The sequence below is a fragment of the Rhinatrema bivittatum genome, chromosome 3 (assembly GCF_901001135.1).
Source record: "Rhinatrema bivittatum chromosome 3, aRhiBiv1.1, whole genome shotgun sequence".
NCBI classification, from domain to species: Eukaryota; Metazoa; Chordata; class Amphibia; order Gymnophiona; family Rhinatrematidae; genus Rhinatrema; species Rhinatrema bivittatum.
Window position 1 is genome coordinate 287,561,840 of NC_042617.1, and position 25,562 is coordinate 287,587,401.

The 25,562-nt window shown below is 46.7% G+C and overlaps 1 protein-coding gene across 1 annotated transcript in view; it reads left to right on the plus strand.

Annotated features, from left to right (window-relative positions):
• The first annotated feature begins 2,663 nt into the window (after positions 1-2,663).
• The window catches only part of LOC115087551 (poly(U)-specific endoribonuclease-D-like), a 32,157-nt gene continuing 9,258 nt past the window's right edge, over positions 2,664-25,562 (plus strand). Inside the window, exons 1-6 of the mRNA XM_029594906.1 lie at positions 2,664-2,812; positions 11,234-11,414; positions 16,069-16,271; positions 22,328-22,441; positions 22,553-22,659; positions 23,504-23,646. Of these exons, the coding sequence (XP_029450766.1) occupies positions 2,749-2,812; positions 11,234-11,414; positions 16,069-16,271; positions 22,328-22,441; positions 22,553-22,659; positions 23,504-23,646 (812 nt within the window). The 5' untranslated portion in view covers positions 2,664-2,748. The remainder of the gene's footprint in view (positions 2,813-11,233; positions 11,415-16,068; positions 16,272-22,327; positions 22,442-22,552; positions 22,660-23,503; positions 23,647-25,562) is intronic.

Sequence of the window (25,562 nt, forward strand, 5' to 3'; positions counted from 1 at the left end):
CCTTTATAAAAGGGCTTTTGTGTAGGCGAGGGGGGCTTGTGGGCGTGGCTGTAGGAATGAGAGGGGGTCATAAGAACATGCCATACAGGGTAAGACCAAGGGTCCATCAAGCCCAGCATCCTGTTTCCAACAGTGGCCAATCCAGGCCATAAGAACCTGGCAAGTACCCAAAAACTAAGTCTATTCCATGTTACCGTTGCTAATGGCAGTGGCTATTCTCTAAGTGAACTTAATAGCAGGTAATGGACTTCTCCTCCAAGAACTTATCCAATCCTTTTTTAAACCCATCTATACTAAGTGCACTAACCACATCCTCTGGCAACAAATTCCAGAGTTTAATTGAGCGTTGAGTGAAGAAGAACTTTCTCTGATTAGTTTTAAATGTGCCCCATGCTAACTTCATGGAGTGTCCCCTAGTCCTTCTATTATCCGAAAGAGTAAATAACAGATTCACATCTACCCGTTCTAGACCTCTCATGATTTTAAACACCTCTATCATATCCCCCCTCACCCGTCTCTTCTCCAAGCTGGTCATGAGAAGGCTTGTTTGAACAGCCAGGTTTTTAATTTCTTTTTGAAGTTTTGTATGTTTGGTTCTAGCATTAGTTCTTGCGGCACAGAGTTCCAGATGGAGGGGCCGGCAAGTGGTAGTGCTCGTTCCTGAGTGGAGGTGAGGTGTGTAAGTTTGGGTGAGGGTATTGGTAAGGTTCCGTCACTGGCGGATCTGGTGTTTCTTCGTGGGCTTTGGAAGTGGAAGGAGGTGTTTGGCCAGTGTGTATTAGTGTTAGACTCTTAAATCGTATTCTGAAGTGGATCGGTAGCCAGTGGAGGTCTTTTAAAATAGGGGTAATGTGTTCATTTTACGGGTATTCGTAAGGATTCTGGCTGTGGCATTTTGTAACATTTGAATGGGTTTGAGTGTGGAATTGCAGTAATCTATTTTGGAGAAGATTAATGCTTGGAGAACTGTTCTGAAATCACTGTGGTGCAGGAGGGGTTCTTAATTAATAATAAATGTGTAATTTGTAATAGCAGTCTTTCATTGTTGTATTTATGAATTTTTTAGGCTTAATTCGCTGTCTAGGATGACACCTTGGTCTCTTACCTCTTGTGTAATTGGGTGTTTTGCTTGATTGGAGGTTATGTCTGCTAGGATTTATGTGTAGAAGACACTATTTGTGGGTGTGCAAAATGGGGTACATTTTAAAACACAGCGCGTGCGCGAACAAAAGTACGCCGGATTTTATAAGATACGCGCTTAGCCGCGCGTATCTTATAAAATCCGGGGTCGGCGCGCGCAAGGGGGTGCACATTTGTGCAACTTGCGCGCGCCGAGCCCTGCGCGCGCTGCCCGTTCCCTCCGAGGCCGCTCCGAAATTGGAGGGAACTTTCCTTCCGCCTCCCCCCACTTTCCCCTCCCTTCCCCTACCTAACCCACCCCCCCGGCCCTATCTAAACCCCCCACCTTTGTCGCACAAGTTACACCTGCTCGAAGCAGGCGTAACTTTGTGCGCGCCGGGCCGGCTGCCGCGCGCCATGTTCCGGTCCGGGGGCCGCAGCCACGCCCCTGGAACTCCCCCGGGCCGATTTCACTCCCGCGGCACCGCCCCTGGATGACGCGCCAACCGCGTCAGGCCCCCCAACATGCCCCCCGATGACGCACCGACCGCATCACGACCCCGACACACCCACCCCAAGAAAGCCCCGGGACTTACACACGTCCTGGGGCTTTGCGCGTGCCGGAAGCCTATGCAATATAGGCTCGGTGCGCGCAGGGGCGTTTTAAAAGGGTTACGCGCGTACCTTATGCACGTAACCCTTTTAAAATTCGGCCCAATATGTTGTCTATGTGGGAAAAGATTTTTATGCATATGAATCATATTTTATGCACGCTAAGCATATCTTCTGTGCCCATGTTCAGGTTAGCATGCTTTTATTTAAACTCCTGATGCATTAGCACACCATTAGCTTACTGCAGCAAGAGTTAAATTATTTTTTAACATGTACATTAAGAAGCTGTGCACTGAATTTTATCAGCCTCTTACGCCGTAAGCCCTCTGGGGATAGGGAAATATCTACTATACCTGAATGTACCTCGCCTTGAGCTACCAATGAAAAGGTGTGAGTGAAATCTAAATAAATAAATCAGGCCCTTAAGTGTAGTGAATACTAATGTGATAATGGCTCTATGAATCTTGGCTTCCCAAACCTGTCCTGGGGACCCCAGAGCCAGTCGGCTTTTCAGAATAACCATAATGAATATGCATGAGATAAATTTGCACATGCCGAGGCTCCATAATATGCAAATTTATCTCATATATATTCATTGTGGATATCCTGAAAACCCGACTGGCTGGGGGGGTCCCCAGGACAGGGTTGGGAACCATTGCTCTAGTGACTGAAGCCCAGATAGTCAGTGGCAGAGCCAGGATTTGAATTTATGAGTTTTCAGGGCATCGACAGGTTTACAATGCATTACTCACATTCCTAGAACTCCCCTCCCTCTCGTGGCTCAGAAGTCCATGAAGTTCACAAAACGTGCCATGCCTCTTGCCTCTGGCTGTGCAACAGATGTTCTTGAATTTTTTATTATCATGGTGCAGAAATAAATGTTCCTCATTTCCAAGATAAGGTCTTGCTTTCAGTGCACCCGGATCTCATGTTTCACCAGACTTATCTAAAGAGCCTGCAGGAGCTCATATAAACAGTGGTGCAGTTGGATTCCCACGGCACTGGCTGACTGGTAACATGGAAAACTGGCTCCTCTTTGCTTGCTTGCCATATCTGATCCATGGAGCTCGTCTCCCGGACGGTAAGAGCTGTTTTCTGTTGTAACTAGTAGATGTTATGTATTACTGTGAAAATATTTTTTATTATTTACAAGTCTAAGCATTTGGGGGTAATTTTTTAATGTCATGCATGTTAGCTGGCAAATATGTACATAAGTTACACCAATTTTCAAAGCAGACTCACGTGCATAATTCAGATATATAGAAACATAGAAATGATGGCAGAAAAGGACCAAATGGTCCATCCAGTCTGCCCAGCAACCTTGTGGTAGCATCAAAAGTATCAGGCTTATTAGTTAGTAATAACAGCCACATCGGCAAGTGACCCCCCATTCTTATTTGATTTCCCAGACCGTAAAATTTAGTGTCCTTGTTGGTTGCTGTCTGAATCTGATTCCCCTTTTTTTCTTTTCCTCCTGCCATTAAAGCAGAGAGCAATATTGGAGCAGAGAGCAATATTGGACTTGTATCAACAATATGAAGGCTTATTGATTAAGAGTAGTAACCGCCACATCAGCCAAGTTACCCTCATGCACTCTTTTCCTCATTTCTATCAGAGGAGTCTTTAGGTATCCACAGTGTTTATCCCATGCTCCTTTGAAATCTTTCACCATTTTTGCCTTCGCCACCTCCTCTGGAAGGGCATTCCAGGCACCCACCACCCTCTCTGTGAAGAAATATTTCCTGACGTTGGTTCTGAGCCGTCCTCCTTGGAGTTTCATTTCGTGACCCCTAGTTTTGCTGATTTTTTTCCAGTGGAGAAGGTTTGATGATTGTGCATCATTCAAACCTTTCAGGTATCTGAAGGTCTCTATCATATCTCCCCTGCACCTCCTGTCCTCCAGGGTATACAAGTTTAGGTCCTTCAACCTCTCCTCATAAGTCATTTGATGGAGACCCCCCACCATTTTTGTCGCCTTTCTCTGGACCACCTCCATTCTGTTTCTGTCCCTTTTGAGATGTTAGGATTCGTGGGTTTCCTGGACCCTTGGCCCGAGGTGAGGGTTGGTACCGCCCGCAGGGAGGAGCCCCACAGGTCCTCACCGTCAGGTGGCGAGGTCAGCTGCAGCAGGAGATACAGTAGCGTGAAGAGGAACAAGGCGTCCTGCGTCACTGCCACGTGATCGCAGGAGCTGGTAGAGAGAGTACTGTGGGGGATCCCGAGGAGCGGGGTGAGAGGCCCAGTCCAGAGAGAGAACCCACAGTATACAGGCAGGACTGGCTGCAGGCACCAGAGCAGGAACCTCCGAAAGAGAAGCGCTGGGCAGGCCCTGAAGAGCGGGGAGCGCGAGACAGGAACTCCTGGAGGTCCGCAGCAGAGACTGTCCTGAGGGGCAGGACTGTGTAGCGCGCGAGGCACTGGTGTGATGACATAGGCTGTCCCACAGAGCGGGGAAGCCCAAGTAGAATCTCTGAAGTAGTGACGTAAGCATCCCCAAGGAGCAGGGCTGCGCACAATGGAATCTCTGGTAGAGAAACGAAAGCACTACCCCGAGGAGCGGGGAGATGCAGAGTGTAGTCACCTGGTGTAGAATGTAGGCACTGCCCCAAAGAGCAGGGAAGCACAGGTACAGTCACTGGTGTAGGCACTGCCCCGAGGAGCGGGGACCGAGGAGTCGAGTCTCCAAAGCAGTAAGGCAGTTCCGAGGGACAACTCTGAGGAGCAGGGAGGCCGGCAGACAGGAGCTCTGGAAGGTGCAAGGCTAGCCCGAGGAGTGGGGAAAAGCCCGGAGACAAAGCCTCCAACTGAAGTGCAAGCAGGCTCCTGAGGAACAGGTACATGAGCCAGCATCCATAGTAGTAGGAAGATCTGGTATAGGAACCACGGGTCCGAGGAGACAGGAGCAAGCACCAGTAGCGAAGGAACTTGTTGCCAAGTCAGCTAGCAAGGGGGCGAAGGCGGTGCTTAAGAATCACAACCTTGTGATGTCATCAGTCAGGGACGCCCCTGAGGTTCTCGCCATTGGGTCTTCAAAGGAGGGCCCTGGGGAGTGCGCACGCGCCTAGGAAATCCCAGAGTCAGCGTGGATGGCGGCAGCATCCCGACCGCCATGAGGAGTCCTGGGAACCCGGAGGAATGCAGTGGTAACGGCTAGCCCCTGCCGCGAGTAGGCCCAGAGAGGAGAGCAGGGCAGCACATGACGTGAGTTGAGTCGGTCGCAGCCGTCTGCGACCGATGGTCATAACATGAGATATGGTCTCTAGAACTGAACACAATGCTCCAGGTGAGGCCTCACCAACGACTTGTACAAGGGGATTATCACCCCCTTTTTCTTACTGTTATTCCTCTCTCTATACAGCCCAGCATTCTTCTGGCTTTAACTATTGTGTTATCACATTGCTTTACCGTCTTCAGATTGCTAGATACTATCACCCCAAGGTCCCTCTCCCGCTCCGTGCACAGCAGCCCTTCACCCCCCCATCACATACAGCTCTTTTGGATAACCACACCCCAGATGCAGGACTCTGTACTTCTTGGCATTGAATCCCAGCTGCCATATCTTTGACCACCGTTCAAGCTTCCTTAAATCACATCTCAATCTCTCTTCTCCTTCAGGCATGTCCACTCTGTTGCAGATCTTAGTATCATCTGCAAAAAGACAAACTTTGCCTTATATCCCTTCCGCTATGTCTTGTCAACTAGCGTTGGTCCGTCTTCAGGGTTTTCTTTAGTGAACACCAAACTGAAATAACTGTTTAATATTTCTGCCATTTCTTCATTGCTCTCCACGCATTGATCTTTGTCACCTTTCAGTTTCACTATACCACTTCGGACATTTCTCCTTTCTCTGATATATCTGAAAAATGTTTTGTCACCTCACTTTACCTCTTTGGCAATCCTTTCTTCCGCCTTTTTGCTTTCTTGATTACTTTCTTTGTCTCCTTCAGTTTCACCAGATATTCTTCCTGGTGTTCCTCTTTTTTGGGATCCTTTATGTTTCTTGAACGCTGTTCTTTTTGTCTTTATTTTATCAGCCACCTCCTTTGAGAACCAGATTGGTTTCTTATTTCTCTTACTTTCGTTTACTTTTCTAACATAAAGATTTGTTGCCTTTATAATTTCTCCTTATAGTTTAGTCCACTGTTGTTCCACCTCTCTCATTTCCTCCCAGTCTTCAAGTTCCACCTCCAGGTATTTCCCCATTTCGACAAAGTCCGTGTTTTTTAAATTCAAAACTCTGCGGTCTTCGTGTGACTTCTCTGTATCTTATTTGTTATATCAAACCATACCGTTTGATTATCAATGGTGCTGAAGTGGGCACCCACCCGGACATTAAAGACATTAGCTCCGTTAGTGAGCATCAGGTCAAGTATAACTCTCTCTCTCTCGTGGGTTCCATTACCATTTGCTTGAACAGAGCCCCTTGCAGGGCAGCCACTATCTCTCTACTTCTGGTAGATTCCGCAGAAGGGATTCTCCAGTCTACGTCCGGCAGATTAAAATCACCAACAATCAACTCTTCTCCCTTCTTTCCTACCTTTTGGATGTCTCCGACCAGATACCTATCCAGGTATGAAAATTTTCCAGGCAAAAGTCTGCCATTTGGTGTGTGCAGCTTTACCAAAATAATTTATGCTGATACTTTTTCAAATTGAAAGTTATGTATGTAAATCCCAGTTCCACCCAGACTCTACCCGCTGACTGCCTCTGCCCTATGCACGTAAAAGTACACGCATTGGGGCGGATCTTCAAAACTCCGCGAATAGCTTACTTTTGTTTGCGCTCCAGGCGCAAACAAAAGTAAGCTGGATTTTAGTAGATACGCGCGGAGCCGCGCGTATCTACTAAAAAACCTGGGTCGGCACGCGCAAGGCTATCAATTTTGTATAGCCGGCGCGCGCCGAGCCGCGCGGCCTACCCCCGTTCCCTCCGAGGCCGCTCCGAAATCGGAGCGGCCTCGGAGGGAATCCTCTAACACTCTCCCCTAACCTTCCCCTCCCTTCCTCTACCTAACCCACCCGCCCGGCCCTGTCTAACCCCCCCCCCCTTACCTTTGTTGGGGGATTTACGCCTCCCGGAGGGAGGCGTAAATCCCCGCGCGCCAGCGGGCCTCCTCCGCGCCGGGCCGCAACCTGGGGGCGGGTACGGAGGGCGCGGCCACGCCCCCGGACCGCCCAGGGCCGTAGCCACGCCCCCCGTACCCGCCCCCAAAACGCTGCCGACACGCCCCCAAAACGGCGCGCCGACAGGGACCGCCCCCCTCGGAGAACCCTGGGACTTACGCGAGTCCCGGGGCTCTGCGCGCGCCGGTGGGCCTATGTAAAATAGGCTTCCCGGCGCGCAGGGCCCTGCTCGCGTAAATCCGCCCGGTTTTGGGCGGATTTACGCAAGCAGGGCTCTGAAAATCCGCCCCAATAGGCGCACCGGCGCGCAGGGCCCTGCTCGCGTAAATCCGGGCGGATTTACGCGAGCAGGGCTCTGAAAATCCGCCCCATACCGTGTGCCTGCATGTAATTACATGCACAAATCAGTCATACAGTTTTCTAAAGGTCCGATTCTATGGATAATTCATTGCTATACCTGCAGAAGTCCCATTCAAAATTACCCCTTTAGTGGGGTAAAAGCAGGGCTGGATCAATCCGACCTGGATAATAGAAGCAGTGGGTAACCTGTATTTTTTTCAACCTGGCAGGTTCTTCCTGTTTCTTTATACTTTCAGCTCAATAGGAAAGCGGGGCTGAGTTCTGACTCCACAAGCTTCATTCACAGCCCCCAGGAGACTTTCTCCCTATTTTATTCCCCACCCCCACCCCCGTCAGTCTAGTCATCGCAGCAACAGTCCTCGGGCAGGGGCTGTACAAGCGGGCTCCTCCCATCACCCCGCAATGGTGGAGCCAAAATCTGGCTGCTGAACGATAACCGTCTCCCTCACATGGGGACTGTAAGCTCCTCTTCCGCAGCATCCCCATCCCTGGCTGACGCAAATAACGGAGATTCTGAGCCAGGATCTGAAGTGGCACGGCAGCATGCAGGACTCCTACTGAACCACGGAGCCAGATCTGTTATTTATTTATTTATTTAAAATGAACTGGAAGTAACTCATACGGGCATGTCTATATATACCGACATGAACTATCTAACCAGGTATTAAAAATAATATAACACCACCCCCCCCCCCCACACACACACACACTGACCTTTAAAAAATAATTTTCACTGCATCATCAGTAATTTTCCAGTATTATTTTTTTTGTGTGTGCTCTTCTTGAACCGTGCGCCCACATGAAAAGTTTGACATGCACGAAGAGCTCTTCATTTTCTTTTTTTTCTTTTTTCCATAGAAAATTTTTATTGAACGATAGATGATAACATCATAATAGTAATAAAATATTATAAATAATATAAATAACATAAATCAAAGTGCAGGCTAATTAACTAGTGCACAGCAACAATATTGTAACAATACAAAACAATACGTTACAAGTTCTAACATAAAATATAGCAGAGCACAGCATACGCTATCATAACGTAAGCCCAAAATCTAGGAGTAATAGCATCATCATTGTTCAAGTGTTTAGTATGATTCCTATACTCAATGAATACCCTCCCCCCCCCCCCTTCCCTAAGACAACTCATATATCCCATATATTAGGAGGTACAGAATCTGAGCTGTTCATTTTCTAGTAGGGGCAAAGCCGCATGTAATTTGCTTCCTGCATTGTAATCCAATCCTTGGAGCCATGACATCGTGAGATGAGGCCTCCAGGAGTCGGCAACACTACACGTGCTGGCATGTAAGAAGAAGAAGAAGGAGACGGGTGGGAGAGGGGTGTCCCACCGGCCTCTGTGAGACAACATCACACGGAGCGGTTTTGCAATTCTACAGGGAAGGGTAAACTCTGTGGGTGCTTTTTTTTTCCCAGAGAACTGACGTCAGTTTTCAAAAGTTCCTTTTGCAAACTGAATAGGAAAATGTACCTGCATAAACCTGCTGTTTCAGAAGGTGCGTTCTCCAGTGGAATTTACATGCAATACTTTTTGAAAATGAAAAGTATAAGGTGAATATCCAAAAGGGTACCACTGCATATTTTCGGTTTCACGTTTACATTTTACCAGGGGATAAAAATAAAAGGGGGTGGTGAAAGGGCATTGCAGAGCCGGGTTCAGAGGTGATATTTTGTAAGTGGTATACGCATATACAGTACCAACTTATTCAAACACTTCTGCCCCTGCTAATTGACTCACGCAAGTGAAATCGGACTTGCGTGAGTCAACTATTGTCTGTTGCCTGCAGGTTTTGGGTGGGAGGCCTAGGTGAACTGGTGGGGGTTCAGGGTGAAGGGCTAGAGCAGAGCTTTCCAAACTGTGTGTCGGGACACGTTAGTGTGTCGCCTGCAGTGTGCAGGTGTGTCGCGCAAGCCCGGTCAAATCTGATGCGAGTTTGGGCTTTTTTTTTTTCTAGAGATTCACTTTTTTTTTTCAGTTTATGGGTTGCTTATTATTGGGTGATTTTTGCTGTCAATCGCGTTTTTTTGGGGGGCTTGGTGGGTGGAACGAGCCCAGCCATCCTTGTATTGGCTGCTGCTGCCGATGAGGCCTGGCCATGACGAGTGCTGACTGCAAGCAGCAGTGTCTGGTGATCATGGAAGGGAGTGAAGCACTTAACTGGCAACAATCAAAAAGACGAGGTACATGAGTGTGGGGGCCAGACATGTGCTGGGGGGAGAGAGATGAGTGAGTGGGGGGCAAACGTGCTGGGGGGACAGACATGTGCTTGAGGGGGAGAGATATGAGTGTGTGGGGGCCAGACATGTGCTGGGGGGAGGAGAGAGATGAGTGTGTGGGGGACAGACAATTTGTTTTATTATTGTTTCTCATAAATTATAACAATAACATGAATCTTGGAATATATATTTTTAATATAAATTTAGGGGTAGATTTTCAGAGCCCTGCTCGCGTAAATCCGCCCAAAACCGGGCGGATTTACGCGAGCAGGGCCCTGCGCGCCGGGAAGCCTATTTTACATAGGCCTCCCGGCGCGCGCAGAGCCCCGGGACTCGCGTAAGTCCCGGGGTTCTCGGAGGGGGGCGTGTCGGGGGCGTGTCGGGGGGCGGGCCCGGTCGTCGCGGCGTTTCGGGGGCGTGTCGGCAGCGTTTTGGGGGCGGGTACGGGGGCGTGGCTACGGCCCGGGGGCGTGGCCGCGCCCTCCGTACCCGCCCCCAGGTCGCGGCCCGGCGCGCAGGAGTCCCGCTCGCGCGCGGGGATTTACGCCTCCCTCCGGGAGGCGTAAATCCCCGACAAAGGTAGGATAGGGGTTTAGACAGGGCCGGGCGGGTGGGTTAGGTAGGGGAAGGGAGGGGAAGGTGAGGGGAGGGCAAAGGAAAGTTCCCTTCTAGGCCGCTCCGATTTCGGAGCGGCCTAGGAGGGAACGGGGGTAGGCTGCGCGGCTCGGCGCGCGCAGGCTATACGAAATCGATAGCCTTGCGCGCGCCGATCCAGGATTTTAGCCGATACGCGCGACTACGCGCGTATCTACTAAAATCCAGCGTACTTTTGTTTGCGCCTGGAGCGCAAACAAAAGTAGGCTATTCGCGCTCGTCTGAAAATCTACCCCTTAAGGTTTTCATGAGATAGGTTGTGTCGTGAAACATTTTATTTATGTATATATTTAAGGAAACATACATAAATTGTCGAAATATGTTTCGTTCGTTTAACCTTTAACCTCTGGTTTACTAGTAGACTGAATTACCGTGTCGTGAAATTATGTTTGTCTAAAAAGTGTGTCACCAACATGAAAAGTTTGGAAAGCTCTGGGCTAGAGGGTCTGGGTGGAGGAATTGGCCAATTGATGATTCCAGATTCTCACACATATTTTGTAAAATACCTTCCTCCACATTTAATTCTGGGTGTTTATTCACCCAGTGTTACAAATATTTTGTGCATAAAATATATGTGCTTATGTTTATAAAATGGGCAGAGAAAGTATACATTATTTTTGCATTGGAAAGGTATGCGCCTGCTGAAACCTACATGTGTGCTTTCAGCGCAGAAAGACATGGTATTTTATAAACTGCAGCTCCCGCCACCCGGTTTATAAAATACTTGGATTAATCTCCACCCGTCCATGTATGCATGCAAATGCTGTACCGCAGTTTAAAAGTTGGGCTCCCTGTACATAAATCCTGACTCCACACCCCCCACCCACGCATCCACGTTTACAGGCACTCTGGGCGGGAGATTTTCAAAGGGGTCTTTTATGTACTGCTTTTCCCTTATAAATGACTTAGAAAGTTTCCCTCTTAAAGACTGGTGTAGCATCCCCAGCCTGGAAAGTTGAAGACCTGACCAAGAAAATGACCTTAGATCCTGTGTGCACCCAGCACTACTAACGAGCCAGCGGGCCAGCCCTGATAGCCCTTATTTTGAATAGCTGACATATTGCAGCCCAGAGAAATATTTATAACCTTCTGAATCTTGTCGTTTTATTCCATTCTGCCCCCAGGGAGAGCTGGCCTCCTGGTTCCCTCCTTTTATGCTGTCTCAGACAGTGAAGTCCAAAGCATCTCTGAAGAGATCTATGCAGCGGATGTGAACAGAGCAGTCAGCGGGGACATCGTCCTCAGCCTCCAGTACCAGGTCTCCAGCTCCCAGATCAACGAGGGGCAGGACTACAGCAGCCAGAGGTGAGGCAACGGCTGCAGGAGCCCACAATAGGAACCCACAATAGGATACTCCCGGCAGGCCATTTTTATTCCAGTGTCAAATCCCTCCCCTCTCCCAGCTCCTGACCAAAGAGAGGGGTAGATTTTAAGACGAGCGCGAATAGCCTACTTTTGTTTGCGCTCCAGGCGCAAACAAAAGTACGCTGGATTTTAGTAGATACGCGCGTAGTCGCGCGTATCGGCTAAAATCCTGGATCGGCGCGCGCAAGGCTATCGATTTCGTATAGCCTGCGCGCGCCGAGCCGCACAGCCTACCCCCGTTCCCTCCTAGGCCGCTCCGAAATCGGAGCGGCCTAGAAGGGAACTTTCCTTTGCCCTCCCCTCACCTTCCCCTCCCTTCCCCTACCTAACCCACCCGCCCGGCCCTGTCTAAACCCCCATCCTACCTTTGTCGGGGGATTTACGCCTCCCGGAGGGAGGCGTAAATCCCCACGCGCGAGCGGGACTCCTGCGCGCCGGGCCGCAACCTGGGGGCGGGTACGGAGGGCGCGGCCACGCCCCCGGACCGCAGCCACGCCCCCGTACCCGCCCCCAAAACGCTGCCGACACGCCCCCGCAACGCCGCGCGCTCCGGCCCCGCCCCCCGACACGCCTCCCGACACGCCCACTCCGAAAACCCCGGGACTTACGCGAGTCCCGGGGTTCTGCGCGCGCCGGTGACCCTATGTAAAATAGGCTCACCGGCGCGCAGGGCCCTGCTCGCGTAAATCCGCCCGGTTTTGGGCGGATTTAGGCGAGCAGGGCTCTGAAAATCTACCCCAGAGTGTATGCATTTCACCCTGTACAGCTAATATTTCAAACCTGTGCACGTGCATGTGTCAGCAGTAATAATGTGCATCTTGTGTAAAGCAATTACAGTTTACTGCTGGATTTTTTTCAGGCTCCGATACCTTTTATTGGACTAACATAGCGGTTAACCAGAAATGATGATATATATGTGAGCTTTCAAGATTACATAAGTCCCTTCTTCAAATGTCATCACTGTAGGATTCTTGCTCTGGCCCAGTTAAAGTATCACACAATCTGCAACAAATCCGGTTTTCTCCAGGACTGATATAGCAAACAGAACCTTACACTTTGTTTCCTGATAAGTTAGTTTTAAAGATTGTAAAATATACCCTCTGTGAACTCTTCAGTGCCTCAGGTGTACCCAGTGCCAACCCTATACCAATTAACTGTTACTGCTCAGCGGTAACGGGGGCCTCTGACTGCCGCTTAACTGCCTGGCACCACTCCAGCTGTCTCACATCTACAACCGCGCGGGACTGTGAGATCTCACAAGACTAAGGGGCGCCACATGGTTCAAACTGGGAGACAACTGGAGTGGTGCCAGGGCTGTTAGGCAGCAGTCAGAGACACACACACAGGTTAGCGGAAGCATCAACCCTGGACAGGTTTGTGGGAATGTTGCTACTTAATCTTTTTTTTATAAATTGCTCAAGATTCTTCATTGAAGTTCTTTGGAGTATCCATGTTACCAAGAGAGTCAGAAATGATGTCATATACATGCATGCACACACCAGGTCTAATTGGCTATGTTTTCATCAGTAACATTATACACATACACACACTGTATGTTCCAATCATCTACTGGTGTGCATGATATCATTACCAACTTATCTTTTTAAAGATGGCTGCTTCTAGCAGAGATGGAAGGTTGCAGGGGAGTTCCTTAGAGAAAATTTAGAAGAGATTGCAAACATATTTAATTGACTCAGAAGTGTCAATTACTTCAACATATGTTTCCTTATGAACTCCATGTATATACTAAAGACTAGAGATGTGCATTCGTTTGGGATGAATTAGATAACCTCAACGAAATTGTCTAATTCGTCCCATTTCGGCAACCCCAAAAAAACAAAGCAAATTTTCCCGAAATTTCGGGAAAATTCATTTTTCGGGGTTAGTGTGCGCTAACTCCCGTTAGTGCGCGCTAACATTGAAATACAAAGGCATTGAAATGATGTTAGCGCGCACTAACCCCAAAATTCAGGGCAGCCAGGAAAAAAAGGCCTGAATCGCGGGAAACCAAAATTTCCTGCGGTGGGCCGATAACGAAGGCCAAACCACATCCCTACTAAAAACAACATAAGAACATTAGATATGCCATATTGGGTCAGACCAAGGGTCCATCAAGCCCAGCATCCTGTTTCCAACAGTGGCCAATCCAGGCCATAAGAACCTGGCAAGTACCCAACATTAAATAAATTCTATGCTCCTAAAGCTGGCAACAATCAGTGGCTATTCTCTTTTGATTAACAGCAGTTTATGGACTTCTCCTCCAGGAACTTATCCAACCCTTTTTTAAACTTAGCTACACTAACTGCCTTAACCATTACAATGAATTCCAGAGCTTAATTGTGCATTGCGTGAAAAATAATTTTTTCTGATTTGTTTTAAATGTGCTACTTGCTTACTTCATGGAGTGTCTCCTAGACCTTGTATTATCTGAAAAGGTAAATAACCACTTCACATTTACCCATTCAAGTCCTTTTATGATTTTGTAGACCTCTAACATATCCCCCCTCAGCCGTCTCTTCTCCAAGCTGAACAGCCCTAATCTCTTTAGCATTTCCTCATAGGGGAACTGTTCTATGCTCTTTATCATTTTGGTCTCCCTTCTCTGAACTTTCTCCAGTGCAACTACGGTATATCTTTTTGAGATGCAGCGACCAGAATTGCACACAGTATTCAACATGCGATCTAACTATTGAGCGATACAGAGGCATTATGACATCCTCCATTTTATTTGCCATTCCCTTCCTAATAATTCCCAACATTCTGTTTGCATGTAGCACATTTAAAACTAATCGGAGAAAGTTCTTTTTCACTCAACGCACAATTAAACTCTGGAATTTGTTGCCAGGGGATGTAGTTAGTGCAGTCAGTTCAGCTGGGTTTAAAAAAGATTTGGATAAGTTCTTGGAGGAGAAGTCCATTACCTGCTATTAATCGAGTTGACTTAGAAAATAGCAACTGCTATTACTAGCATCAGTAGCATGGCATAGACTTAGTTTTTAGCTACTTGCCAGGTACTTATAGCCTGGATTGGCCATTGTTGGAAACAGGATGCAGGGCTTGATGGACCCTTGGCCTGACCCAATATGGCATGTTCTTATGTTCTTAATCTTATGTTCTTATGCTTTTATGCGCCCACCATGGACCAATTCTGTTTGATGCCACATTTCTCAATATGTGCTTCTCTCAGGAACCGAGGGGAATCAGCTAAAACATTAGAATTGTAATATCTTGGTCTTCAAAATTCAAAGAGTTTGTTCAGCTAACTTTTGGCACACTCCCTAGCTAAATTTAGTTCTTACAAATTGTTGCCTGCACAAATTCTACTCAGGGAAAAAGAGGCAGACCTGAGGGTGAAGATCCCTGGGTGACCCACCTGCTCGGCAGGTTTTAGAATATCTACCTCTGTAATTAGTGCAAAGTGATTTATTAATTATTTCTACTCTCGTCATAGGGACATTTTCAGAGCAGAATGCCTATATGGTGATAAAGTCTGTGTGGACATTGTACAAGCAGACTTCATTGAGATTTTCAAAACGAACTTAGATGCATAGATTCACTTTGTTCTTTGGAAGGTGTAGCTTGTGCAATGAAATGTACATGCAGAATTTTTAAATTCAGAAAGGATGTGTGAAAATCCCTACTTTGCCCGTGGAACACCTCTCTGCAGTTTGTGTAAAAATACGCATGAAGCCAAGTTCTGTGCACCCTCTAGTGCACACTTTTATGTGCACCGAGCCTGAGGCTATTTTACTTCAACCTTTTACGGGCCTAATTATGCATATGAACAGCTTTGGAAATTCACCCCTTTAAACTCCACATTATGTGGTGTTTTCACTCTGAAGTTGCTGTTTAGAAAATGTTTAAAGTAACGCCACTGCAGTGGTTTATTTCTCCTGCAAGCAGACACCTTGGTAAAATGGGCTCAAATGACATTAACAGTCATAGATGAATTGGGTTCAAGAATTTAGAGGTCCACATTTAGCACCACTTACCCAGATAAGTTTCCACTTCTCCAGCTAAGTGATGGAGGTTGAATATTTGCCCAGGCTAAGTGGTGGGCGGGGCAGGCGTGTAACTGGGAAGAGTTGAGTTAGCCTGATAACTTATTCGGCTAACTCTGGTTGCACCAGAGACTTATCCTAAAGTTAGCGGGATAAACTTATCTAGCTAAATTTTAGATAGCTGGGTATATTACACCGCTGAATATCCCGGCTAAGTTAGCCAGCTATATTTATCTAGCTAACTAGCTCAGTCGGATAGTTTCTGAATGTGGACCTCTTAATGTAAAACTTAAAAATGAAAAACTGTCAGTGTTATGCAGGGTGAACATAAGATCTTGTTAGATGGACTTGGTATAGTGGAGAGAGTGTGCTAAGTGGCAGAGGGCTTTTGTGACAGGGGAATGATCTGAGGTCTCTTGTATGGGATAAACAGAGGCAGGCACCTGTCTAAATACTGATTTGGGGAGAGTACAGGGAGATGAGAGAGTGACTGAGGACTTAACTAACCACAGATCTTTCTTACACTTTTGTCATCCTTTGTTTCTTCTTCCTGTTCTTTTATTCTCTTTCTTATCTTCTTTCTCCCTTTATAGACTCTTTAACTATGTGAATGAGGGCAAGCTGTTCTCCAAGCCCACATTTGCCAGGCTGAGAGATTTGTTGAATAACTATGACCGCATGGCTGGGGTTGCAGAGATTATAACCAGCAATGAAGATGAGGAAATAAATGCTTTTCTAAATGAAATCTTCAAAACTCAAGTCATTGACAAGCTGTACCATTTCTTTTTATCCAAAGGTAAAATAATTAAATGTGTGTGTCTCTCTCTCTCTCACACACACACACAGTACCCAGTAGTGCTTCACTAGTTAGGACATCACTCTTATCAGCATAGCATGGTGTGACAGCATATCATCAGTTTAAGCTGTAAGATCATTCTTATTAACATAAGAGGGTCTAACAACACATTATCAGTCTGACACATTGACTAGGTACATCCCTTAACTTGCACAGTGTGTATGCCACTGGTTTGTTTGTTTATTTATTTATTTATTTATTTATTTTTATAAACCCCCCGCCCCCTCCCCCAGACAAACAGGATCAGGGTGGCTTACAAATAAAACATCCATAATATTTCATTAAGAAATAAAAACATAAAACAGTATATAAGTACTCTTAAGTCAAAGGATAATCACAGAATCATTTGATGTCAAAATGCTGTCCTGAGGAGCCAAATCTTCAGGGGTTTTTTAAACATCTTAAAGTCTGTCATTAATCTTAAGGACTCTGGCATGGAGTTCCAGAGTCTTGGGACAGCAAGAGATATATCTCTGTTTCTTACCTCACCAAAGGCTGGCGTTAATTTCTGCCGGCACCAGGAAAATGCACAGAAAAGCAGAAAAAACTGCTTTTCGGTACACCCTCCGACTTAATATCATAGCGATATTAAGTCGGAGGCCCCAAAATTTTAAAAAAATCAAAGATTTAAAAAAAAAAAATTTTAATCAGCTGGTGGCCCGCGGGTCGGAAGACGGACGCTCAATTATGCCGAACCCGCACAGGAGAGTGGCCTGTGCGCGCGTCGGGAGAGCGGGCGCTCGCCGGCTCTCCCGCACTTTTTCTGTATCCCCCGATGGTGAGGTAAGAGGCAGAGATATATCTCTTGCTGTCCCAAGACTCTGGAACTCCATGCCAGAGTCCTTAAGATTAATGACAGACTTTAAGATGTTTAAAAAACCCCTGAAGATTTGGCTCCTCAGGACAGCATTTTGACATCAAATGATTCTGTGATTATCCTTTGACTTAAGAGTACTTATATACTGTTTTATGTTTTTATTTCTTAATGAAATATTATGGATGTTTTATTTGTAAGCCACCCTGATCCTGTTTGTCTGGGGGAGGGGGGTGTGTTTATATAAATAAACAAATAAATAAATAAACCAGTAGCATGAGCTATGAAGCACCTTATAGTGCACAATCTTGTAATATGTAGCAAATGGCTGAAAACTGTACTTCTGGTAAATACTAAAAGAGCATTGTCAGGATTGTGTGAAATGGAAATATCTGCTATTTGTTTACCACTGCAGTAGACAGGAAGAGATCTGTAGAATGAAGCCTGACACCCGGCTGCTGCTGGACAGCATGGGCCAGTCCTATTGCTTAAATTTGCATATTGGTGCTGCTACAACACAAATGAAAAAGGAAGTCTAACAAGAGATTTTTGGCCATGTTGTGAAACTGAACTGATGTTTTCTCTGAAAACAAGCAGTTCACTGAAGTCCCACAAGTGAGTCGTATAGTTGTGTTTGGTGTTAAACGGACATCTGTTCCAAAACTTTCTGGAAAGAGCTATAGGACTTTACAGTACACACTTGGGAGTTGTGTGCCATGGCCTCTTTGTTCCTTTCACTTTTTTTTCTTCTGATGGACAAATCATATGTGTGAGCTTAGTGGTTCTTCTTCTTCACTTTGCTTTGCTCTTCAAAAAAACAAAAAAGCCCCACAAGTTTCCTAGATATTTATTTAAACTTTCTCTCATTCTTAGACCAGCCAGGCAATTCATCTGGTCCTGGTTGCTGCTGCCTCTGTGTAATGAACGGCATAGTTGACACAGCCTCTTAGGCACACCTACGAGGCCTATGCCAGCAATTGGGGAATGTACCCTGTAACAGGACAGTCTGGAGCTTCATCTATACCAGCCGCCTCCCCCACAGGTTGAGCCCTTGGGTTCTGGAGGCCGGCAAGACTTAGACTTGTCCCTAGGGCAGTGAAGAGAGCAAGAATCCAGGGGCACACCGGGGTCAGGACAGGCAGAAAACTGGAGACACAGAGAAAGGCCAAGGGTCAGGGCAGGCAGCAGGCAAATGTAGACAGGTCCATGTGGCAGGAAAACGTGGTCAGGTCGAGGCAAGAGGTCAAGATCAGAAGTTGGGCCAAGAGGAAGACACACTGAAGATGTGGACAAGACAGACAAGGCAGGCAAGACTAGATGAGGAGGGTTGGACAAGGTGAGGCAAGGTACAGGAGCTCAGAAAACTCAGGAATGTAGGAGCAACATGCACTACTAATGTAGAAGACCCATTGCCAAGGCAAGCAGGCAGGTCCAAGGAATGCTTAAGTAGGGCAGAGTTGCTAATATCATCCAAGGGTGCGGCAGGGCTTCTACTGCAAGAGGTGCTGTGCATCACATGTGCATGCCTAAAGAAGCCACAGGGAGAGGCAGGAGCATGGAAGCGTGGAGCAGCATCGGAGCCGTCGGAAGGACTGAGGCCATGTCAGGGGTAAGTGCGGCGGCTCGCGGGGCTAGCCTGCGAGCTGGAAATCCTAACAACCCGGAGTGTCAATCCAGCAATGGCCTGAGCTGGGGATGAGTCTGCCAAGCTCATGGCCTCAGCAGTCTGTAATGATTGTGATCCCTTGTGCATGTGCCATGGTTGACGCAGCCTATTAGACCCATGCCGACAGCTGGTGAAAATGCCCAGGCCTGGGACAAACTAGAGCTTCGCCTACACCTGCCCCTTTTCCCTGCAAGTTGATCCCTTGGCTTCCAGGAGCCAGCAGGACTTAGGAAGGTCCTAAGGGCAGTCGGACAGAGTTTCCAGAAACAAGTCAAAGTCAGGGCAGGCAGCAAGCAGACAGACCCAAAAAGCAAGAAGGAAGATGGTCTAAAAAAGCCGTGAGGAATAAAACAAGGATTAGCCGAAAGTCCTCAAAAAAAATGTTTATTCAATCAATAAGTGGGAACTTAGCAATCAGACGGATACAGGTACAGGTCGAGAGTCAGGGCAGGCGGAAAGCAAGACATAGACAGTGGCCATAGCAGAAGTCAGGTCCAGGTGGCAGGCAAGAGAGTAGTCAGGGTCTGTAGCAGAGGTTGATACCGAGCCAGCAAGATGAGAACTGGAAGGAAAAGGTAAAGCAGGAAGAATGGATGAGGCAAGGCTGTCGGCAAGAACAAGACAAGGCTAGAGGGCTGGATAAAGCAAGTTTGGACAAGGTTGGACCAGGCAAAAGCATAGATGGCAGGAACGTGAAGCAACATGCACTGCTCTAGGCAGGAGGACCTGTTGATGAGGCGAAGGCTAAGAGCATGGCTGGGACTTTTCCCGCCCTGGGGTCAATAAGAAGGAACTGGTGCATGCTGTGTGTGTGCGCGCCTAGAGGGAGGCTGGAGGAGGAGCGTGCCAATGGCGTTCGTATCGCAGGCTCCCCGCAACCAGCCAAAACGTTAGTTAACTTCTACCTTAAGCAGACAAAAGCTCAGATAAATTCCACTCAACTTTTGTTTCTTTTGACTCAGATAGGCTTGGGATTGCAGTTACAAAATGTATCATTTTGAACAGGATAGCAGACTGCATCTCCTTTTGCTATGCCCAGGTAGGCCTGAACTTAGCAGCATGGGTCAAGGCCCATAACGTTAGGGCCATGGCAGTTGCTCATCTAAGGTCTACCTCCATTGAGGAGATTTGCAAGGTTGTGCCTTGGAGTTCAAGCCACTCATTCCCATCCTGCATTTTCTTAAGAACATAAGAACATAAGAAAATGCCATACTGGGTCAGACCAAGGGTCCATCAAGCCCAGCATCCTGTTTCCAACAGTGGCCAATCCAGGCCATAAGAACCTGGCAAGTACCCAAAAACTAAGTCTATTCCATGTTACCATTGCTAATGGCAGTGGCTATTCTCTAAGGGGTAGATTTTCAAACGAGCGCGAACAGCCTACTTTTGTTTGCGCTCCAGGCGCAAACAAAAGTACGCTGGATTTTAGTAGATACGCGCATAGTCGCGCGTATCGGCTAAAATCCTGGATCGGCGCGCGCAAGGCTATCGATTTCGTATAGCCTGCGCGCGCCGAGCCGCGCAGCCTACCCCCGTTCCCTCCTAGGCCGCTCCGAAATCGGAGCGGCCTAGAAGGGAACTTTCCTTTGCCCTCCCCTCACCTTCCCCTCCCTTCCCCTACCTAACCCCCCCCGCCCGGCCCTGTCTAAACCCCGATCCTACCTTTGTCGGGGGATTTACGCCTCCCAGAGGGAGGCGTAAATCCCCGCGCGCGAGCGGGACCCCTGCGCGCCGGGCCGCGACCTGGGGGCGGGTACGGAGGGCGAGGCCACGCCCCCGGACCGCCCCGGGGCGTAGCCACGCCCCCGTACCCGCCCCCAAAACGCTGCCGGCACGCCCCCGAAACGCCGCGCAATCCGGCCCCGCCCCCCGACACGCCTCCTGACACGCCCACTCCGAAAACCCCGGGACTTACGCGAGTCCCGGGGTTGTGCGCGCGCCGGTGAGCCTATGTAAAATAGGCTCACCGGCGCGCAGGGCCCTGCTCGCGTAAATCCGCCCGGTTTTGGGCGGATTTAGGCGAGCAGGGCTCTGAAAATCTACCCCTAAGTGAACTTAATAGCAGGTAATGGACTTCTCCTCCAAGAACTTATCCAATCCTTTTTTAAACACCGCTATACAAACTGCACTAACCACATCCTCTGGCAACAAATTCCAGAGTTTAATTGTGCGTTGAGTAAAAAAGAACTTTCTCCGATTAGTTTTAAATGTGCCCCATGCTAACTTCATGGAGTGCCCCCTAGTCTTTCTACTATCCGAAAGAGTAAATAACCGATTCACATCTACCCGTTCTAGACCTCTCTATCATATCCCCCCTCAGCCGTCTCTTCTCCAAGCTGAAAAGTCCTAACCTCTTTAGTCTTTCCTCATAGGGGAGCTGTTCCATTCCCCTTATCATTTTAGTAGCCCTTCTCTGTTCCTTCTCCATCGCAATTATATCTTTTTTGAGATGCGGCGACCAGAATTGTACACAGTATTCAAGGTGCGGTCTCACCGTGGAGCGATACAGAGGCATTATGACATTTTCTGTTTTATTCATCATTCCCTTTCTAATAATTCCCAACATTCTGTTTGCTTTTTTGACTGCCGCAGCACACTGAACTGATGATTTCATTGTGTTATCCACTATGACACCTAGATCTCTTTCTTGGGTTGTAGCACCTAATATGGAACCCAACATTGTGTAATTATAGCATGGGTTATTTTTCCCTATAAGCATCACCTTGCACTTATCCACATTAAATTTATAGTAGGTTTGGACTGTCTATTCTCCATCTCTCCTAGGGCCTATTATGATATTTCAAGTTGTCTTTCATGTTATGAAAAGTGATAGCAAAAAAATGTGAAAAAAAACATTTTTACCCAGTAAAAACAGATTTACTTACAGATTTTTCCTTTTTTTTTTTGTTAAAAGCATCCTTTAGTTAAGGAATCCTTCTTGTGTGACTTTGGTGAACTTGTTTGCTTACCTGTGTAACAAGTGTTATCTGAAAAGAGCAGTTTATCAGTCACACACCCATCTCCCCTTTGGAGTTGTTCTGCCCCAGTTAAAACTATATTATTAGAATTGAAGTGATCAGCGGTGCTGCAGCAGCATGGAAATTCTTGCATAAGCATGGTAAAGGTTTTTAGTTCTTTCCAGAAAGCTTTGGAAGAGATGTCCATTTATTTCTTGCAATTAATGAATTACCTATTTAAAAATAGGTTCTTGGCAATTTACAGCTATCTATTATTAAGATACCATATATAACATAGAATTAAATAAACTCTGCAATAATAACGCAATGCAAAATATACAAACAGCTAATAATAAAATAAAATACCAACATTAAATAAAGTACACAAATAAATCTATGCCTTATTATAAATCAAATAAGCACAAAACAAGACAAGAAATTAATAAAGTGCCATGATCAGCATTCAGTGGCAAGCGCAGTCACATGACCCACTTGTAGAACTGAAGAACTTCAAAGTACACCTGTTACAGGTAAACAACTCTGCTTTCCCTTTGGGCAGGTTACTACACCTCAAAGGCAGAGTTTAAGAACGACCTGAAGCAGATGTGGTTTGGGATGTATTCACGTGCCAACGGTGTCCTCGATTCTTCTGGCTTCGAACACGTTTTCCACGGTAATGTGCTGGAATGAATGAGCAGAGCTCAGAATCCAATTTCTTACTTGACTATCAAGATTATGAATTCCTTTCCACCACTTACATATCAGCTTTTTTTGATTTTTACAGGAGAGATAAAGGGAGGGAAGATTTCAGGATTTCACAACTGGGTCCATCTTTACATGCTGGAAAAGCAAGGCCAAGTCAACTACCTTAGTTACAGCTACAACGGGCCTGTGAGTACTAGATACCAAAATATAATCATGCTCACTGATGGAGCTCGTAGTGCATTGGACTGTGAAGTAATGTACACTGTCAGGGGATCCCTATCTGGTATAGGAATGCTATCGTTTCAGAGTTCTAAGCTTTGCTTATTTTGGAGGTTGAGCCCGGGACACAAATTCAGATCTTGTTTACCACTGACTCAGTGTGTGTGTGTGACCTTGGTGTGAGATACTTTATCTCCTTGTACCTAATTTCTAATCCCTGACTATGCCACTAATTCACTGTGTGCGACCTTGGGCCCTGTCCCTTTATCTGCACATATTTCAGTTTACCTGTCCCAGCTGTAATGGCGTAATAATAATAATAGCACAATGGCTCCTTCTCCTTTTTTGGAAACTCTTGTGCAGCCTTGTGGCCAGTCAGGGTTTCCCAACCATCTGTGCCAGAGGTGGGCGAGTGTATGTTTATGAAGCAGGGCCGATGCTTCCATTAGGCAAACTAGGCGGTCGCCTTGAGCGCCAACATTTGGGAGCTAGCCAAATCCCACCAGCATGAGGCCCAGAGGGGGTGCTGTGCCAGAGCCATTACTTCTAAAGAAGAGAGCACTGCGCTGGAGCTACTATCAGTGATAGGAGGGAGCGCTGTGCCAGAGGTAAGTTCTAGAACTCCAAATCTAATCTATAATTAATGGTAGTTTGCTGAGCTGCTAAGTAGCTTTAAATATTTCATTGGCAGGATTTGGATTGGGTGAAAAACATGGGTTAAAACCAGATAATGCTCTCGCCTTTAATTGTTTTTACTTCTGCCTTAAAGTAAAAAACATATTATGCTCTTTTTTTCACATATATTTTCCAGTGGACCGATTTCCCAGATATATTGGCTTTCCAGTACAAGTGGTCCAATTACTTGAAAAGTCTGGGCTCCTTTTTTGTGGGTTCAAGTCCTGAGTTCGATATAGCCATTTACACTCTGTGCTTCAAGACCAGGCCTGATAAGATGTAAGTACTGTCACACTTACCGAGTCATTTATGAAAATGCATTATGGCGTTAACGCACGCGATAACACGTTAATGCATGCGTTAACGCCAAAATGCATGCGAAAAGAATTGTAACGCACGGCACGAATGCAAATTTTGGGGGGGAGGGGGGGTGGGATCGGGGAGATTGGGTGGGGCGATATCGCACCGGAAATAATTACACCTTTTTCCCTGGTGTTAGGCTGTGTGATATGGGCAAAATGGCCATAATGCAGTTCGCCATAAATTTTGGCCATTTCTGGGGGAGGGAGGGAGAGAGAGAGCACCTCTGGGGAGGTCCTCACTGGGTGCACCTATTACCTATATCTCTATAGGAGGGCTATCTAATAGGTTGAGGTGAGGTGTTGGTGGTGGTTTAGGAGCCAGTTTTGCATGTAGGGTGAGATGTACAAACAGCACATGTACGAACAGCACAGTACAACTTGGTGAAGATTTGACATCATTTGGAGTGAGGAAAGTCTCACAAAGATGACATTTGTACTATGTTATTTTATTTAAATTATATGTGAAATAATTGACAAGAGTCACTGCTCTTCTCTTATCTGTATATAAAATTTAGTAATGTTATTTCTGTTACATTTTCACCAGGTCAGGGAGAGAGGCAGAAGTCACTAGCTGTAACTCCCCTCCCCCCACCAAATTACTCAGATTCCCCTGATAATATGGGCAGCCAGGACTGACGCTTCTGCCCAAGCCCGCCCCTTTACAACCAAATAAGATTTGGGAATCAACAGGCTGCAGCTTTATTAAAACACCCTGGAGCCTGAGCCATGCAAATGTAACCTTGAATTCCCCATTTCCACCCATCCGCCACAAGCCAGCAATGCATATACAGCATAGTTCTCTGATTCAACGGCAGGGGAGAAGAAAAACCGATACTTCACACATCCAGCAGAGCTCTCTGCTTCAACGGCAGGGGAGAAATGAGGGTTCGCACTCACAAAACGGGGAGTAGCTGGCTTGTTACGGCGGTTACTACCCCAAACCAAATGTGCCTGATACTTCACTTTCGATGCACATCCAGCATGGCTCTCTGCTTCAACAGCATGGGAGAAGACTGATACTTCACGCGTATCCAACATAGCTCCCTGCTTCAACGGCAGGGGAGAAGAAAAACAACCAATAAGGGCTGTATAACATAGGCTGGGTAAAACAAATAAGCATGGGTGTAGCTTGCTTATTGCAGCGGCTACTACCCCTAACTAATCAAGCTAGATATTTCACTTGGATGCAGCTCCATCACTGCTCTCTACATTAAAACTGGGGGTGGAAGGGAAATAGAACCAAGAGCTAAGAGAAACAGATAAGTATGAGAGAAAAAATGTGTGAAGCTTGCTGGGCAGACTGGATGGGCCATTTGGTCTTCTTCTGCCGTCATTTCTATGTTTCTATGTAAGATGGGCAACCCAGGCTATCCCAGCCTGCAAATTGTGTGAACCCAGGCTATCCCAAACCTGCCAGATGGATGCCTCCCAGAATATTCCAGCCTGTATGCAGCACCCACCTTTATCACGTCCAATTTTGGGAAAAGAAAAGTTATCCTCATATTTAAATACTGTATTAATGGTGTGGGAGGATTCTATTTGAATATAGCAGTACTGCCTGGTGTTTGGGAAACTATATCACTATATATATATAGAGAGAGAGAGAGAGAGAGAGAGCCACAAAAAAACCCTAAAAAGGGGAAGAAAAAAGCACCTAAGTATTTCTAAAGTATCTGATAACACCAAATTTTTAAATAAAAAATTCATATTTATTGAAAATATTTAAAAAATTTTAACCTACAAACCACAATTTTAATATTTTAATTTATATAAAAGATCGCAAACCCTGTTTACACTCAAGAACCTAACACAACCCTAACCTATAACTAATCT